Below are 16,387 nucleotides of genomic sequence, written 5' to 3'. Positions count from 1 at the left end.
GGCGTGACCTTTAGGCCACCGGGGCTCCGCGGTGCCCGTGTGCGAGAGACGGGCGGGAGAGGGACCGAAGGGCTGGGGGTGGAAAGAGGCAGCGGGGGAGCAGCGGCAGAGGTAGCGGCGTAAGAAGGAGAGGGGGGACTGCGAAGGAGGGCAACCCGAAACGGGACACGAACGTGTAACGTAGACACAATCCATCCCTGGTGCTGGGCCATCCTGGGGGAATGGGAGGAGCTGGCTCCCTGCGGAGGATAATAAACTCTGGAATGAGGGTGTGGGCTGCTGCTCCTCGCTCCCCCCCTCATTCCAGATGCATGATGACACCACGTCCCACCATCGCGCTGGCTTCTCCTTTTTCTTTCTTTTTTTTTTTTTTTTTTTTTTCCCCCAAAAATTGTTTTTTTTTTTTTTTTTTTTTTTTTGTTCCCCCAAATAATCGTATTTTGAAGACAACCAAAAGTAGAACGTGTTCTGGGTGTGGCTGCATGTGATTTACCCAATAGCCATAGTGGGGGGGACGGCTGAAGGGGAAAGACAGAACGTCTGCTGCTGAAGGGAGCGGAGACCGAGGGCTGCAGTAAGTGATGAGGACCCTATCTGTTTGCTCAGTGCTGCTCAAGACAATTTAAAACTAGCAGAGAGTGGAGGGAGATAACAAGGGGAAACTTTTCTTTGCATGCTGGGGATGTATTTGGAGGGGGGCTTAGCCACCTCAGTGAGAAAAGAGAGACTGGAGACAGGAGGTGGAAAGAGAAAGAAAGCAGATGGAATTATATGTTCAGTCCAAAATGTTTCAGAAACACCTGGAGAACTGGCCAGATTAGGAGGGAGACAGATGGGAGGGAGGCTGGGAAGACCAAACGGTCTTGAGAGAGAAATGGAGGCAGCAAGCAAAAAGTTTCTGTGCTGTAGGGGAGGGCATCCCTGCTCCTGCCTTAGCTTTCCTCTGACTCCTCTCTCCTCCACTCCACAGGGATGAAGACCTCTGGAGCCTGTATCTTATGCCTCTTAGCACTCTCCTTGTCCCCAGCTGGTGAGTCCTTACTCCAGGGGGAGGATTTCTGCAGAGTTTCCTACACAGGCTGGTGTGCAATGACTTAAGGAGAAAGACAGAGACACGTAGATGGACAGTGAAGGGGGAAGGACTGAACAGGAAAGGCATGGTGGATATAGGGTTGTAAGGAAAAATTTAGGAACTGGGGACTGGTTACTGTATGTGTCCACTCTCCAGTAAGTGCTGGGAGTTGCAAGAGACAGAGGTCTGCAGCCTCTGCTGCAGGGATGTTTGGGGAAGCAAAACAGCCAGGTCAATTTGAGCAAGAGGGTTAGCTGTGCTTTGTGCTTACTATAGACTGCTGTACCACCTGTGCTTGCATCATCTGCAGAGCATTTCCCAGTACTCCACAAAACTTGTTCTGTCATAATTGAGAAACATTTGCTGTCACTAGCAGTTCCTGCTGGAATGGCCCCGTTTCAGGCCACTTGGCTGCCAGGAGGTTTTGTAGGTTTTTGTATAGCTGTTTTGAGAAGCCTAACCTCCATAGTTCAAACCACTCTCTGCTTTTGTTGTTGTAGTTGTTGTTCTGTTTTGTTGCTCCACCTCTTTGTTGGCTTGGAGTTGTTTTGGCAAAAATTCAGGTGGGATCAAATTTGTTAAAAAAAAAACACCAAAAAACCCCAAGAGGGCAGCATCAGACATTATAGTCAGAAGACTCAGGACAAACAGCAAAATATTAATTCCAGCAAATGGAAAAAGCTTCGCCCAGGGAAGACAGATGACTGCACCTATCACATTCAAATCAGGTCATTCCAATCTACTCTCCTCGGCCCTCCCCTCATGCTGAAGCCTGTTACTGCTCCCAATAGCACTTTTTCCAGTAAGGGTGCACAGTAGAGGATGTCATGTTTGTGGCTGTGAAGCAGGGAAGAGAGGCATCCAAGAGATGAGCTTGTAGGTGGCCTACAAAGTCAGAGGCATAAAAAAAGGCTGTGGGTTTTATCATGTGTGAAGGAGGCCTGAAAGGAGTATTACTTAATTTTGTGTATTTTATTTTAGCATTTCTGGTTTTTTTTTTGTTTTAACTTGGAAAACAACAGGCATCACTAATTGTTCTCTCACTGTCTCTCTTGGTTTTGGGTGAGCTACAGATTCAGTGAATTAGGGTTGCAGTTTTCTCAGACCTCAAGGATGAATTTATTGCAACTCAGACACTAAAGTCCAATAATTTATAAAGCATATGAATTGGGTACCATAGCAAATATAAATTGAAGCGATCAAAAAATCAGATGAAGTCACCTCTCCTCACGTACGGAGGTTTCACTTCCCTTGTGTCCTGTTGTTTTAGAATTGGATCAGTTTTCTAGTTAACTCCTAGAGAGGAAAAAAAGGGAAAAGCTAGTTAAGAGCTGACTTTTCAATGTTAGAAAAAAGGAGGGGAGCCTCCCCTCTTTTTCTGTATGATTGTCATTCCACAGCTGGCCCCTGCAACGGTTTCAGAACTTGTGTCCTACCTTTTGTATCAGAAACAAACGAGAAAGTGTTCCGTATAATTTTTCTACTCTCCTTGTTACCCTTAAGAGGTTAGCCAGGGAAAGTTTGGGGCTGCACTACATTGTGTACTTAAGTTATTACACAAGTCTGGCTCTCCCTGGGTCAGCCACCAGCAGCTGAGCCCTTGCTGGCAGCTGGGTGGGGAAGGGAATAGCAGGGTCCAGCGACTTCTGTAATGCTCCAGGGCAGAAGAATTATGTAGGGTCCCAAGACTCCCTCTGCAGCCTGCAAGTAACTGCTCTTGGAATGAGGAAGAACTAAGACTAAAGCTCTAGACCTGATGGTTTTTACCCATGCAGTTCTCCCATTAAGAACAGAAAGCTAAAGGCTGAGTTCGTAAGACATAGCAGGATGTATTGGTTTTGGGGCTGGTCCTGCACAGATCCCTGCAGTGCCCCAGATCACTGGGTTTTTCCTGCCAACTCCTTCTTTCATTCCACCCCAGTTATGCAGACATTTCCCTCCTCTGTGGCTAGCAGGAAATATTTTCCTATTCCTGGCTGCTGTAGGAAGCAGCTCTCTCACCCTTTATATTTGGACAAATGAACAGTCCAGCTCAGTTTCAGTTTCTGCTCTTTCACGCAGCACTCACAGCCAAGCCTTCATCGTTCTCCCTCTCCAGTGTGCCCAGTGGCTGAGAGGAGAAAGATCTTCTGCTCTGTGCTCCATACCCAGGCAGGATGATGGACCAGATAATTATTTGCCTAAGGAGCTACAAAACCTGCAGTCTGTTTCTTAGTATGCCAATGACTCAATCTGTGACCCCAAGCAAATGATTTCCATGACTCAGTTTCCTCTTTTATAAAATGGAGATAGGGATTATGGCCAACCTCCAGAGCAGGGAGACAATGTGCATTTTTTTTCAAAATGCATCAAATGGGGTTTCAGAAATGCAAAGTCCGGTAGCAGATCTGGAGGTACGTACTATTTTGTCCCTCTGCCTAGGCTTTGACCCTGGTGGAAGCAGCAGGGATAAGATCAGAACCTGCTGTATCCACAAATCTTTGAAAAACAAAGCCATCCAGCAGTGGAGGCTGAAGTAGAGAGGAGATGATTTTTTCCTTCAGCAGAGGGCAGTGGTGTCTCCTGGACAGATAGGCATCTAAAAAAAAATGCACAAAGCCCTCTGGCTACAGAAATACCTCTCTCTCTCCTTTCTTCACTCCTCTCTCTTCTTCTCTTGCAGATTGGTTTCCATGGGTAGTCAATGGGCAAGAACTGGAAAGTGCAACTGGTAAGTATTACAGGCATGTTATGTGCTAAAGGCTGCTCATGTGACCTGGTGTTTCTGTGTAGTTACAGCCTGTTTAATTGCAAATGCTGTTCTTTGTTTCCTTGCCTCTGACATTGTGAGCTTGCCTTTCAGTGAAGATTAAACAAGCCCTCCAAGACAACCTGCCAAGTGTGGTGTGTTTTTTACAAATAATTCACTAGTGTTGGGGTCCTGAACACTTCACTGAAGTGCATGAAGTTATGTTCAAAGTCAAGGGTTGTGGGAGATCCACAAGAGCTGATAACTCTTCAGCCATGAGATGCTCAGGGAACTCTACTGCTGCTCAGGAAAATCCCAATAAAAAGTGTGCACAAGTGGCATGGTGCTTTAGCAGTGGGGCCACTGAGAAAGGATATTGACTGTTCTTCATACTGGCTGTGTTGTTGGAGGTGAATTGCTTTACCCCTCTGGACCTTCTTCCATTTTGGTGACATGATAAGATAAAATAAACGTATGTTTGCATCATGCTTCAGCGTCCAGAAGAGCCACAAGGACCTGCCTTTTCTTCAAATGGAACCCCCTGGCTAAGCCATCAGATATCTCCCATGTGCAATACCTGGGGCTTCCCAGAAAACTATTCAGAAACCAGTCCAAAATGTGTCCACCCAGCTTCCCTTCACACTTCATGCCTCCATCACACCTACCCCAGCTTTGCCATCAGTTGCCTTGCAAAGAAACTCATCTGGTGTTGAATTTTTGCAGTCGAGGTTGCCTCCCTCCTTCTCTGCAGTGGGTGCCTCAGCTGCCTGCCCTACTGCTGCAGCAGCCATCAGAGCCTTCGCTTCAGATGGCTGTCTTTCCCATCGAGATGCCCACAGTGGCCATATCTGAGAAGTCAGAATGTGAGTCCTGAGCTCAGTAAGGATTGATGCAACATGTGCACTAAGAAATCCAGCCCCCGGCCAGTCACTGAAAAGGGGGATGGATACGGGTGGGATGGGAGGTACAGTGTTTGTTTATGTATTTACTGGATTGGATCCCACCGTCTCATGAGCCTACCGTGGCAGCCAAGGTGGTTCAAGCTAGCTCTGGCTAGCTATGTAAGGGACCACAAAGTAAAGACAAGCTCTCTCAAGGACATTCTCTCTTTTCCAGGTCAAGTTAGCACCGACTCTCTTATCAGCACCTTGGGTAAGCTCCTATCTCTTGGCAACTTCAGGCTTCTTTTCACCTTTACTCCTGCCTGCACAGCTCCAGAAGTTACCCGTTATGCTCAGAAATTCCTCTTCCCCACTTCTGAGAGATAGCAGCACTCTTCCAGCGTTTATGGCTGTCTGGGAGTCCTTTCTGTGCTCTGTGCAGGGGTGGCTTAATGGCCTGTTCTCCAAGGAAACGCCAGTCTCACCTGGGGACCAGGGCTCTCTGAAGCTGTTTGCACTGCAGGAAGCCATGAAATCCGAAGCTCACACAGCCTGGGCTTCCAGAGAAGGTTGCATGAAGGAAGAGACTAAATGACAAGGGAGAAAAATCGGTCAGGTTCACCAGTTAACTGGGCAGGACTGGAACACAGGTTGTGCTCATGTCTGCTGACAGCTAGCGGCCATGTTTGAGCGCTCAGGAGACAGGGGTGACAAAAAACTAAAAGACTCTAATAAAGCAAACTCTGAGCAGTGGTGGGATGGGGAGGTGTAAATATTGTTCTTTTAGTACTGTCTTCCCTGGCGTGCCTGCAGCTATGTCACTGGGGGGCAGCAAAATGTATGGGAAAGATAGCGTAGATGGAGGACACGTGAAGATGAGCACTTGTAGCATTCAATATGCCTTGCTGTGGAGATAGCCCCAGGGAAAGGACACAGAGCTGATGTAGGCACTTACAAGACAGGCTAATCCTGCTGGACTCACAATGGGGAATGGAGGAGAAGGCCAGAGGCTCAAGAGGGAGCCTCCCCACTTTTTCCATAAGAGTCCTGTTTTGAATCCAGCACCACTGGCCTTGGAGATGGTTTCTCTCTCTGCTGGGGCAGCCTCTCAAACCCATCCCTCTGAGGTGCAGGGGGACCAGGCAGGGCAGGGAGAGGGAGAACAAATCTGGTCGATGATATGGTTCAGAAGATGAAGGAGAGGCAGCAGCACTTGGCTGTTGCTGGGAAGTGTGCTGTGTGTGTAGGAGAGCTCATCTGGGAGTGGTGTCCTGTTCTCCAGGACAGCAGTTCCATGGTCTCTCCTCTGCCCTGTGACACTGGTCATCAGCTGGCTGGAGTATTGTGGGTCAAGCTGACCAGCTGTCATTGGACAACACTGGAGGAGAAAAGTGGAAGCACAATATTGTACACGCAAGGTGCATGATCTTCCCGATGGGGATGGGAGGTGAAGGCAACCTGTGTCAGTCTCATGTTCAGTGTGTGAGACCTGACCGTCTGTAGGAGGGTAGTTAAGGCTTGGCATCCAAACCAAACTGGCGGTGGTTAACCTACATCTAAACCTGAAAAGACTAGATGTGTAGCCTTTACAGCAGACTTTGGCTTCATAATGCTTATTGTTGAGGGGTCGAGAAGAAACTCTTCACAAAGGATGTGCCATGGGACCCAACTCTGCTCTACAGCATCCCATCAGCTTTAGGACACCCAGCATATTTGCAGGGAAGGCCTGCAGTTACTCTGACAAGTCAGATAATAACTTCACAATCAACATTGTTTATGAACCAGATGTGGGATGGCTACTGGTCAGGAGCAATGAGCCATCAGCAGAACTGTGGGAGGGGGAAAGAGGCTGAAAGCTCAAATTAAGATCTTTCAGAACATCTTCTCTTTTTCCAGCTACAGCTGTCACACCACCTGTGCTTCTTAGTCCTGGTGAGTTTATTCTCAATTCACAGCCAAATATTGTGGATCCCGCTTCCCTCTCCTTGCCCAGTCCCTTGCACACCCAGAATCCTGCCCTCCCTGAGTGCCCCTCACCACAGCCCGAATCCCCAAAAGACTCCTCCTCTCTACGGCCATCTGTTCTGTCTATGCTTCTGGCTGACACTATGGCACGTGAACAGGAGAAGCAGAAGTCCTCTGAAAACTGTTGATGACAACTTGCGCCTTGCAATCTGTCTTCCAAGTTCCTTTCCAGTTTGTTGGTGGATAAATGATGAAATGTACTGGTTTACTGTGGTACAGGTGGGTTGCTTTATCAGAGGGAACAACAAACCAACCTCCTTTTGACCCCTTGTCACGGACATTACAGAACCAGTGGTCTGGGGATGCTGTTTCTTAAAGGAATCGCTGTTCCTTAGTAAGAGGCAGCCACGGGCTCCTTCGCTTCTTGCCCAGATGGACAGCAATTACAGCAGCTAAATACATTTACCCAACCTTTTGAATCATAAGTGAAGACGCCCTTACAGCCTAATTTTGAACAGTAGTGATAGTGCTTTATGGTAAAGCTTGGGCAGATTTTTAGTGTTGTTGGCTGGGTAGCTGGCACTAGATTCATGTTGGATTTGTACCTTCTCTGTGGTTTCATGTAACAGTGAAATCTTTTTCCACATTAGAAGTTACAATGGACGGCTCCTGAAAGAGCTTTCCAGTTACTTGTTTTGAGTAAGCTGATGTCTAGGAAGGAATCATGGTAAACCACACTAACTTTGCCACCCTCTGTCTTCCAGTTCAGTCTGACAGCGAAACTACAACGGCTTCATCAGGTATGTTTAAGTTTGCTGCCTGCACCTCCTCCCAGACCCATTTTCACCCACCCTGTTACTTCTCCAGGCAGGTGCTGGCTGAGCACTGGGCTTTGTCTCCTGGAAAATTCCCTTCACCCTGTTTCTTGAGTTAGAAGTACTAGGGAATGACGGTAATGGAAGCTGAAGTCTTCGCCTGGGTGGCATGGGTGGGAGGGGAGGAACTGGCAGATCACCAGACCAGATATGCTGGGTCAATATTCTGTCATTGTGAGTGGCCAAGACCTGGCATTTTGGAAAGGAAATGAAAGAAAACCCATAATAGTTAGCTACAGGGTTGATTGCTCAGAAAAGAAAAGAACTAGACTTGTGTCCTAGAGTGTGAGATTGCAGATCTGTTAGAAACACGTGTCTTAAACATGTGACTACAATTTAAATTTTATTTATTTGTATCTGTACCCTTTACAGCACATGCATTCTGTGTTGAGGATTCTCAGTGGGCTTGTTTCACATTTCACTCAGCTTTCCCTTACTTTTGTCTTACGAGGCAAGGGGATCAGAAATGTCTGCCTTATTTTCCTCTTCTCTAAACCATCCCCATCTCTCACAAGAGAGTGGAAAATAGAGGCTAGGGGCCTTCCCTAGAAGCCTGGAGGACAGTAGCTAGTGATGAAGTTCTATGTGCACCAAAATGACTGCGCCTGCCAATGATGCTGGATTGCACCTCTGTGTGTGTGTGTGTGTGTGTGTGTGTGTGTGTGTGTGTGTGTGTTCCCAGATTGTCGTGAAGAAAAGTTCCCTTGCACACGCCTGTACTCTGTTCACAAACCGGTAAAGCAGTGTATCAGCTACCTCTGCGTTACGAGGTAAGAAACCAGCAGTCCCTAAGAAAAGCCTTAAAAACTCTCCAGAAACGGCATGTCCAGTTCAGCAATTGTCCCTTTTGAAGACCAGAGGTTCCCTCAGGGAACTAGCTGGTGAAATGAATCCTATTCTCAGAGTGGCCTTTTAGGGTGATTAATTAAAACAGCACAGTAACTATTATCTGTGCAGCACTAAGAAGCTGTAATGTGCCCTATATTGCAATATGTATTTAAGGTATTTGGCCATTTCTTGAAGTCTTGACACCGATTACTTTCCTATTGGCAACAGCCTTATTCTGGACCAATTAATTCTAAAAATTTAGGATTTGCCTCCTCATCAGTGAATATACATGTTTATTCCTGTATCCTTTTTTTGTTTCTTTGGGTCCCTGTGCCTTTCACTACTGTCCTGGGTGTGTTCCTGGTGATCCCTCAGTGTGCGTCGCATGTACATAATAAACAAGGAGGTGTGCTCTCGCATTGTCTGCAAGGAGAATGAGGTCATGCAAGGTGAGCAATAGCACAGGCTAGCCTAGAAGAATAGCTGCAACCATCTGATAGCATCTCCAAGCTAATTACCCAACCTCAATCCATATGTAGTAGTTTTCCTGGACTTGTTTTTGGGGTAGCTCTAATGCAATGCAACTTTGCATCCAGTATGCATGCTGTGAGAAACACTGGGAAGTAGATATGGTACTACCAGGAGGCATGAGAGCTCTGCCTTCCTTGGTCTTGATCATGCTCTACTGGCCCCAGACACACCCTTGCATTCCTTTGAGGTAACTTTCAGTGTTTCTATTCATGAATAGAAACAGGATCCAGTCTATATTCCTTATGCAGCCTTTGCTGCAGCAAAATATGAGTTATTTTAGTACGTATTGTACATTGATAAAGCCAGAAGGAAATTAAGAAAAGCCTAAGGACTTGTTCACTTGCCTCATATATGAGGATTCAGCAGTTCCGACAGATTCTGTAGATGCAATGAAGGATGTATTCTAACTATTCGGGTGGTGAAGAATTTGAGGGAAGCTTTGATTATCTCTCAACTTGTGTGTATCTGCTATGTCTTCAGATGAGATCTGTCGCCAGCTGGCTGGCCTTCCTTCTCGACGTCTCCGCCGATCTGGGCAACCCATGCATCTCCCTTGCAGACAACTCCTGGAGCAGCAGCGCAGGCAGCCTGATGCTCTGTGAGCCACCAACAGTAGGAGAGAAAAAGGAAGGGAGAGAAGAGAAATCATCATCCACTACCTAAAACCCAAGACAAGTCCTTCTTGTTTGTGATTTCCCCACCATTTCCTTGCTTCTCTGCCTCCCCCCACATCCTCTTCTTCAGGTGCTGCAGTACACAGAGTCCCCTCTCTGCTAGCCTGTCATGGTGGCTGTTGTCATCTTCTAAATCTGTTGCTGAGGATGTGGGATGCTCCCCTCTTTTCTCTCAAACTCTGTTTGGCAGGCCATGAAGTGCTGATTTCCCAGAGGTCCTTATAAATGTGCTACATCTTCTCTTGCTTTGCCCCTGCAGAGGGATATACATGGGGACAGGATGTAGTCCTCTCCAACTGTACAGATGCCCTAAACGGCGTCTCATGTGGAGGAGTGCAAACCTTTAAGCCCTAGGACTCCTGACCTAGGTTTCTTGCATGGCACCAGTATGCATTCAGATAGGGTTAGTCAGCTTGAGCCTCTCCAGTCCTGCTGAGCCACTGAGTTTGCTGTATGATAGCACAGCCTCCTCCAGTGTCTGCCGTCTCAGAGAAGTGTCAGACATGGGAGATGAGCTGTCCTCAACCCAACGCAAACTTCATTGTCCCTGTATGGCAGCAGATCATTTATAACTACCTCTGGGAAACTCTTTGTCTCAAGCCCATTGCCTCCCTCACACACAACTGCTACCAAAAGGAAGAATTCTGGATTTAGTATGGCATTATGTTTTTCTCAAGAAGATTATGTTGGAACAGAGTGCTGCCTGTTCCTCTCCTTCCTCTCCTCTCCCCCATTCTGTCCCTCCCTTCCCATTGAAGAAATCTCTTGATGCCATTCCAGGCAAGTTCCAGGGAGCAGTAAGTAAGTAAGGCTCCTGAGCCCAAGAGAGCCCACAAAAGAACCTGTGTGCCCTCACAGTACTGGGAACTTGCAATGAATTAGCTTGTCCTGGTGACTTGTTTTGGTCTGGCTACCTCCACACTCTCCAGTTGCTGAGCCTGCTTTCAGTATCTCCACTTGAGTTCCTACCTCCTGACCAGGGAGCTCCTGCACGAAGGAGAAAGGAGTCACAAGCTGGAACGGGATGTGGGAGAAGAATCATTATCTGGGATCCCTGGGTTTTCCTGCAGGTTCTCTGGCTGTGCTGACCTGCACAAAGCCGGGTGCTGGTGGGGAGGTAAATGTGTCTGCAGGTATAAGTGCTTATAGAGGCAGGCCAACCTGGGGAAAAGAATTCACTCTGGTAGCACTGGATATCTGTGGTCTGCTTGAGAACTTTGTTTTCCAGATACATGGAGAACATTTCCAGGTATATGGGCAGTTTTCACTATGAGACTGGGTAGGGTAAGTGGAGAAGGGCTGACTGAAGTGTTTTAATCACACTGAGTGACTCTTAGTCATGATTATGTGGCATCTTGGGCACGATTCTGTGGGGCACCAGAGCTGAGCAGTTTAGCTCACTGCAGCAGCAGATCAGCAAGACCCTGTCTCCAGGATCTCTAAGCGTTGTTCCCAATGAACAGAAAGACAGTTTGCTAGAGTAGGCATTCACCCCAGTCACGTAATGGACTCCGCTGCTGAAGTGAGCTCAGCCTTGCAGGAGCACGGGTCTGCTGCACAGAGCCCGGTCACACAATACAGGGGACAGTTTGCTGCACAGAGGCAGATGTGTCTGAAAAAAAGAGCAAAATGATTAAGGTAAGAGTGTCTCCCCAGGACCCGGATTTCTGCTGTATGCAGCAAGAAGCTGGTTACATCCTCTGTGTAGGGGAAGACATCCTGTGCAGACACAGATTTCTTCCATATAAGGTCAAAATTGGCCATAGATGGCCTAAATCTCTCTATATTAATCCAGTATATAGGAGAAAGAATTCCAGGTTATGCAGTGACTGGAATTTCATCCTATACATAGGGGCATTGCACCCCTACACAGAAGATGTTGCTCCTCTTGGGTACTTGAGGCTCATGAGGCTGGGAATGGAGGAGGAATTTCTCTGTACTGGAAGTGTGCACATTTCAGCAGAGAGGAGGGCACTGAGAGCTTGATCTCAAAGACATTCAAACCACTTGCAGCCACTGACTTCTGTGCTGGGACGCCTGTGGAATTCGCCTGTGTGGAGGAAGGTAGGATGGAGATGAGATGTTAGAGGGAGCTCTTGGTAATTGGCCTAGGCCAAGTCTCCACTCTGTATTTAGAATTGAATGTAAGCTGATATAGATATATAAATGTATAACATAGCTACTGTACAGTATATAGAAATTTAACAGTCATACAGTTTGGGGAATGGTTAGAAGCCTTTCTGTTGCTTGCTTTCAGCAGGGAGAGGAAGAGGTGCTCCTCTCCAGGAGAACACTGTTTTCATGCTAGAGCCAATATAATGCACACACAAATATTAAAAGAAAATGTATTTCCTGTTATTCTTGGCAACTCTCATGTGTTTGGATTTATTTGTCTCTAGCTGTATTTCCTCCAGATTTGTGGGCAGACTTGACGCTAACCCAAATCTGTCATTTGGAACTCTTTACTCCCTGCTAGCCCAGTCCTCCGCTGCCACCCTCCCTTCACTTGTCACAGGTCTTCCTAGGAGGTCATTATTTTTTCTAGAGATACAGAAAATTATCTTCAGCATTTTTTTTTTTTTCCATGGATAGCTGTGCTAGATTTTCCGGACAGTTGATAGCTGCTGAACACAGGGATAACGACTCCCAGCCTGAGATTTGTGCTGAGAACACATCTTTTCACTCTGTGTGCACCATGACTTGCTGGTGGAGAACTACCATCTACAAGTAAAATGGTAAGATGGCTGAAATAGAAGAAGAGCTGTGATAAATTACCTCATAAGCAAAGAAGAATTTGTTCGCTAGAGCCATTTAACTCAGTAATGGGAATAACTGAAAGACTACATTAAAAATTACACATCTAGGTCAAAAAAAATAGGAAAATTTCTCTTTCATTGAATTTCTGACTTTTGCATAGATTCGTCGGGCACTGACCGTACATCATATGTCAGTCAAAAAGATGGAGCACTCAGAGACTGGGGGACTCTGGGCAGTGTTGTCATGTGCAAGCAGTCCAAGTCTGCATTTAGATGGGATTTCTAGAACAAAAGTGTCTGTGGCCCAAATTACCCATTGAACTGCCTCTGACAGTGTCCCGTAGTTCTTCAGGACTAAGCCACGCCATGCAGGTTACTGCACAACACTCTCCACCAGAATCAATGCTCCTCCCTGGCTAACGCTGCCATGTCCCTGTCTCGGACTGTTACAGTGAAAACAGCCCCAGCCCAAGTGACCAAAGATGTTGCTCCCACCTACACAGGCCTGGCCCTGCTCCGACTCATGAGCTCTTGGCCTTTGCAGTGCCCCTCTATCGGCACGTTCCACCGGATGTGTGAGCAGAGTATGACATGCACCATCAGCTTTTTGTAATTCAGTTTATTCTCCCCTTTCCTTACAGTCCTGGAGTCCACAGACAGGCTTTCCCATCTTCATTGGCACTTGTCCCATACACAGATTTATCTGCCCTGCCATTCCAACCTGAATTGTCATAGGCTGGTCTCTGAACATTACCTTCTCTTGTAAGCTGGGGAAATAGTTTTAAACATAGGTCCAGCTAGGTCTGTTTCTCATGAAGTTGGACTAGCCACAAAGAAAGCTGCCCGAGTTCCATTTTAGAAACATGATCTAGAGTTTGTGGCTGATTTTCATAAACTGTTCTGACCTGGAGTGGGAGTTAGACGGCCTGCAGTCACTTCCCACACAATGGTTGCTCTTGCTCATCTTGCTGCCATTGCTCCTGAGTACCAGTTGGTGTTGCCAGTTTGAAGGCTGCTGTTTCAAGGCCAGTGCTCTGATGCCTGGTCTCCGGTTTGAAGTGGTATCTCACTTTGCTGGGCATTGTATTGGGTTTGTGTGGCAAGGTTTTGGTAGCGGAGGGGCTACAGGGGTGGCTTCTGCCGGGGCAAAGCCAGTCAGCGATGGTGGTAGTGCCTCTGTGACAACATATTTAAGAAGGAAAAAAAACCTGCTGTGGCTCAGTAGTCGGAGAGAGAGAGAAGTGAGGATGTGAGAGGAGCAGCCTTCCAGCAGGCACCAAGGTCAGTGCAGCAGGAAGGCAGGAGGGGCTCCAGGCGCTGGAGGCAGAGGTTCCTCTGCAGCCCCGGGTGCAGCCCATGGTGGGGCAGGCTGTGCCCCTGCAGCCCAGGGAGGACCCCACGCCAGAGCAAGTGGGTACCCAAAGGAGGCTGTGACCCCATGGGAAGCCTGGGATGGAGCAGGTTCCTGGAAGGGCCTGTGGACCCATGGGGAGAGGAGCCCAGGCTGGAGCAGGTTTGCTGGCAGGGCTGGTGACCCCGCGGGGGACCCACACTGGAGCCACCTCTGTGCCTGAGGGACTGCACCCCATGGGAAGGAGGGACCCACGCTGGAGCAGTTCATGAAGAACTGCAGCCCATGGGAAGGACTCAGGCTGGAGCAGTGCATGGAGGACTGTCTGCCGTGGGAGGGACCCCAGGCTGGAGCAGGGGCAGACTGTGAGGAGTCCTCCCCTGTGGAGGAAGGAGCAGCAGAGACAGCGTGTGATGAACTGACCCCAACCCCCACTCCCCATCCCCCTGCACTGCTGCAGCAAGGAGGTAGAGAATTTGGGAGAGAAGTGGAGCCCAGGAAGAAGGGAGGGGTGGGGGGAAGGTGTTTTAAGATTCAGGGGGTTTTATTGTCTCCTGCTCTGATTTGACTGGTAATAAATTAAACTAGTTTCACCAGGTTGAGTCTGTTTTGCCCATGACGGTAACTGGCGAATGATCTCTCCCTGTCCTTATCTTGACCCACGAGCCTTTCAATATATTTTTCTCTCCCCTGTCCTGTTGAAGAGGGGAGTGACAGAGCAGCTTTGGTGTGCAGCTAGCGTCCAGCCAGGGTCAACCCATCACAGGCATACAGAGCTGGATCTCCCCACAAGGGAAGCTGGCCACACCAAAGGTTTTCTGCTGCACCTGGAAAGCAAGGGTTGTTCCACCCTCCCATCTCTCCTTCTCCTCTTTGTTCTCTGCTTCTATTTCCCTCATCTCTTTCTTCTCTGTTCATATGTTCATCTCGGAGCAATAAACACCATGAGGAGGACAGTGGGGCTGAAGTGGGGGGCAGGAAGGGTGCTCGATGAGGTGACACATGGCATTGCCCCATGGGGCTGGGGCAGTGCTTGGCCCATGCCAGCTCTCCTTTTCTCTTGCCCTCCAGTTCTCACGTGCTGTGGCTGCCAAGCTCGGGATTTTCTGAAGGGAAGGACATGCCAGTTGGAGCAGGGAGGGGAGAATGGCACCCCCGGTCAACCTGTGCACTGCGGGCACAGCGACGGCACGTCTTGAGGTGGCAGCCCCTGGCTGCAGAAACGAGGTGAGGAGGAAGGGCAGTGCTGCGGGGAAGCACTGGGAGGCTGTTGGAAGCAGCTGCCATGGCACCTGGAAGCTCCATGTTGCCTATATCTTGTCCACAAGAACTCACAGCATGAACAAAATGTGTTGTCATCAGGCCTCTCAGCTTGGAGGGATCCTTCAGGAGCATACTGCTGGCTGGGGTGGGGGCTTGTCCTCCACAGAGGGGAGTGGTGCTTGCAACCCATGCAAAAAGAGCACCTCTACTACATAAAGAATAGCTGGGCTGAAACCAAAGGGGATTTTACTTTGAAATTTAAAAGAAAAGTTATTGTTGTTGGGTTTTTTTTAAAAGAAGATTTTAAAGATGCATGATCCCATAATGTTTGCTCCTGGCACCACATGGTCTGAAGTGGTTTGACAGCGTACATTTGTCCAGTTGTGAACAGCCCCTTGACTGGGGCACAGGAAATCTGAATTCCTTTTCTGGACCTCCGCTTCACCTCCTGCTCTCTGATCTTCAGCATATTATTTTGCTTCTCTCTATTCCCTGCCATCCTTAGCCCTTGTAATGTAGCAAGCTGGAACACACTCCCACAAAATAGAGAGCTGGATTTTAATCCATTAAAAAAAATGTAAAAAAATTGTGTGAAACATCACAAATTAATTTGATTGTCTACTTCTGCTATTAATGTAAATTATTTTTTAAATAAAATATTTTCAATAATATAAATTATATCACTTAAAATATAAGCTGCATATACTTGCTGCTACTATGTTAAAGTATATAAAAAAATTAATTGGTGAAAGTTATCAGCAGAGAAAAGCTTCATTTTATGAATAAATCCTCTTTCAGAATGCTGTTTTGGGCATTTTACTAAGATTGCCATTTCCATACAAATACAGCTTGTCACAGATTAGGCATTAACAAAAAGATGTAATAAATAAATACATGTAATTGTTATGGTTTAACATGCCAGAGGTGATAGCCAGCACCACAGGGAGTGCACGCAGCGGGTAAGGTGTTACATATAGCACAAGCCTGAGAACAAGGGCAACAGCTCTCAGAGCAAATAAATCAACGCTGCAACCAGTGACTATTAGACTAATATAATGAATGGTTATCACAAATTCATTTCAATGCACTTTGGTCAGATCTGTCGCTATCTCAACCCTTTGAGCCCCACGCTGGGAGCCAAAAAGGACTGTTGTGGTTTAACCCGGCAGGCAGCTGAACACCACACAGCCGCTCACTCACCCCTCCCCCCGCCACAGTGGGATGGGGGGGAGAATCGGAAAAAAAGGTAAAACACATGGGTTCAAATAAAGACAGTTTAATAAAACAGCAGAGGAAAGGAATAACAATAGCAATAATAATAATAGAATATACAGAATATACAAAACAAGCGATGCACAATGCAATCGCTCACCACCCACTGACCAATGCCCAGCCCATCCCCAGCAGTGGTCAGTCTCCCCCTGAGCATGACATCCTATGGTCTGGAATAGCCCTTTGGCCCA

At 47.5% G+C, this 16,387-nt stretch overlaps 1 protein-coding gene across 1 annotated transcript; it reads left to right on the top strand.

Annotated features, from left to right (window-relative positions):
- The first annotated feature begins 972 nt into the window (after positions 1-972).
- Positions 973-9,482, top strand: MFAP5 (microfibril associated protein 5). Its single transcript, XM_009634942.2, has 8 exons — positions 973-1,030; positions 3,735-3,782; positions 4,917-4,952; positions 6,578-6,613; positions 7,411-7,446; positions 8,204-8,291; positions 8,725-8,798; positions 9,361-9,482. Exons 1-8 carry the CDS (start codon positions 973-975, stop codon positions 9,480-9,482), a joined length of 498 nt encoding a protein of 165 aa, XP_009633237.1.
- The last annotated feature ends 6,905 nt before the right edge of the window (positions 9,483-16,387 follow it).

Source organism: Egretta garzetta, unplaced genomic scaffold, assembly GCF_000687185.1.
Source record: "Egretta garzetta isolate BGI_Z169 unplaced genomic scaffold, ASM68718v1 scaffold363, whole genome shotgun sequence".
Taxonomy (NCBI): Eukaryota; Metazoa; Chordata; class Aves; order Pelecaniformes; family Ardeidae; genus Egretta; species Egretta garzetta.
This window is presented reverse-complemented; position numbering and strand designations above follow the sequence as displayed.

What these genes read in the sequence shown, in the direction of transcription:
- MFAP5 (XM_009634942.2), top strand. Translation starts at nt 973, where the DNA reads ATGAAGACCTCTGGAGCCTGTATCTTATGCCTCTTAGCACTCTCCTTG. An exon ending in AGAACTGGAAAGTGCAACTG is followed by an intron (nt 3,783 to 4,916) that starts GTAAGTATTACA and finishes TCTCTTTTCCAG; the next exon opens with GTCAAGTTAGCACCGACTCT. An exon ending in ACCTGTGCTTCTTAGTCCTG is followed by an intron (nt 6,614 to 7,410) that starts GTGAGTTTATTC and finishes TCTGTCTTCCAG; the next exon opens with TTCAGTCTGACAGCGAAACT.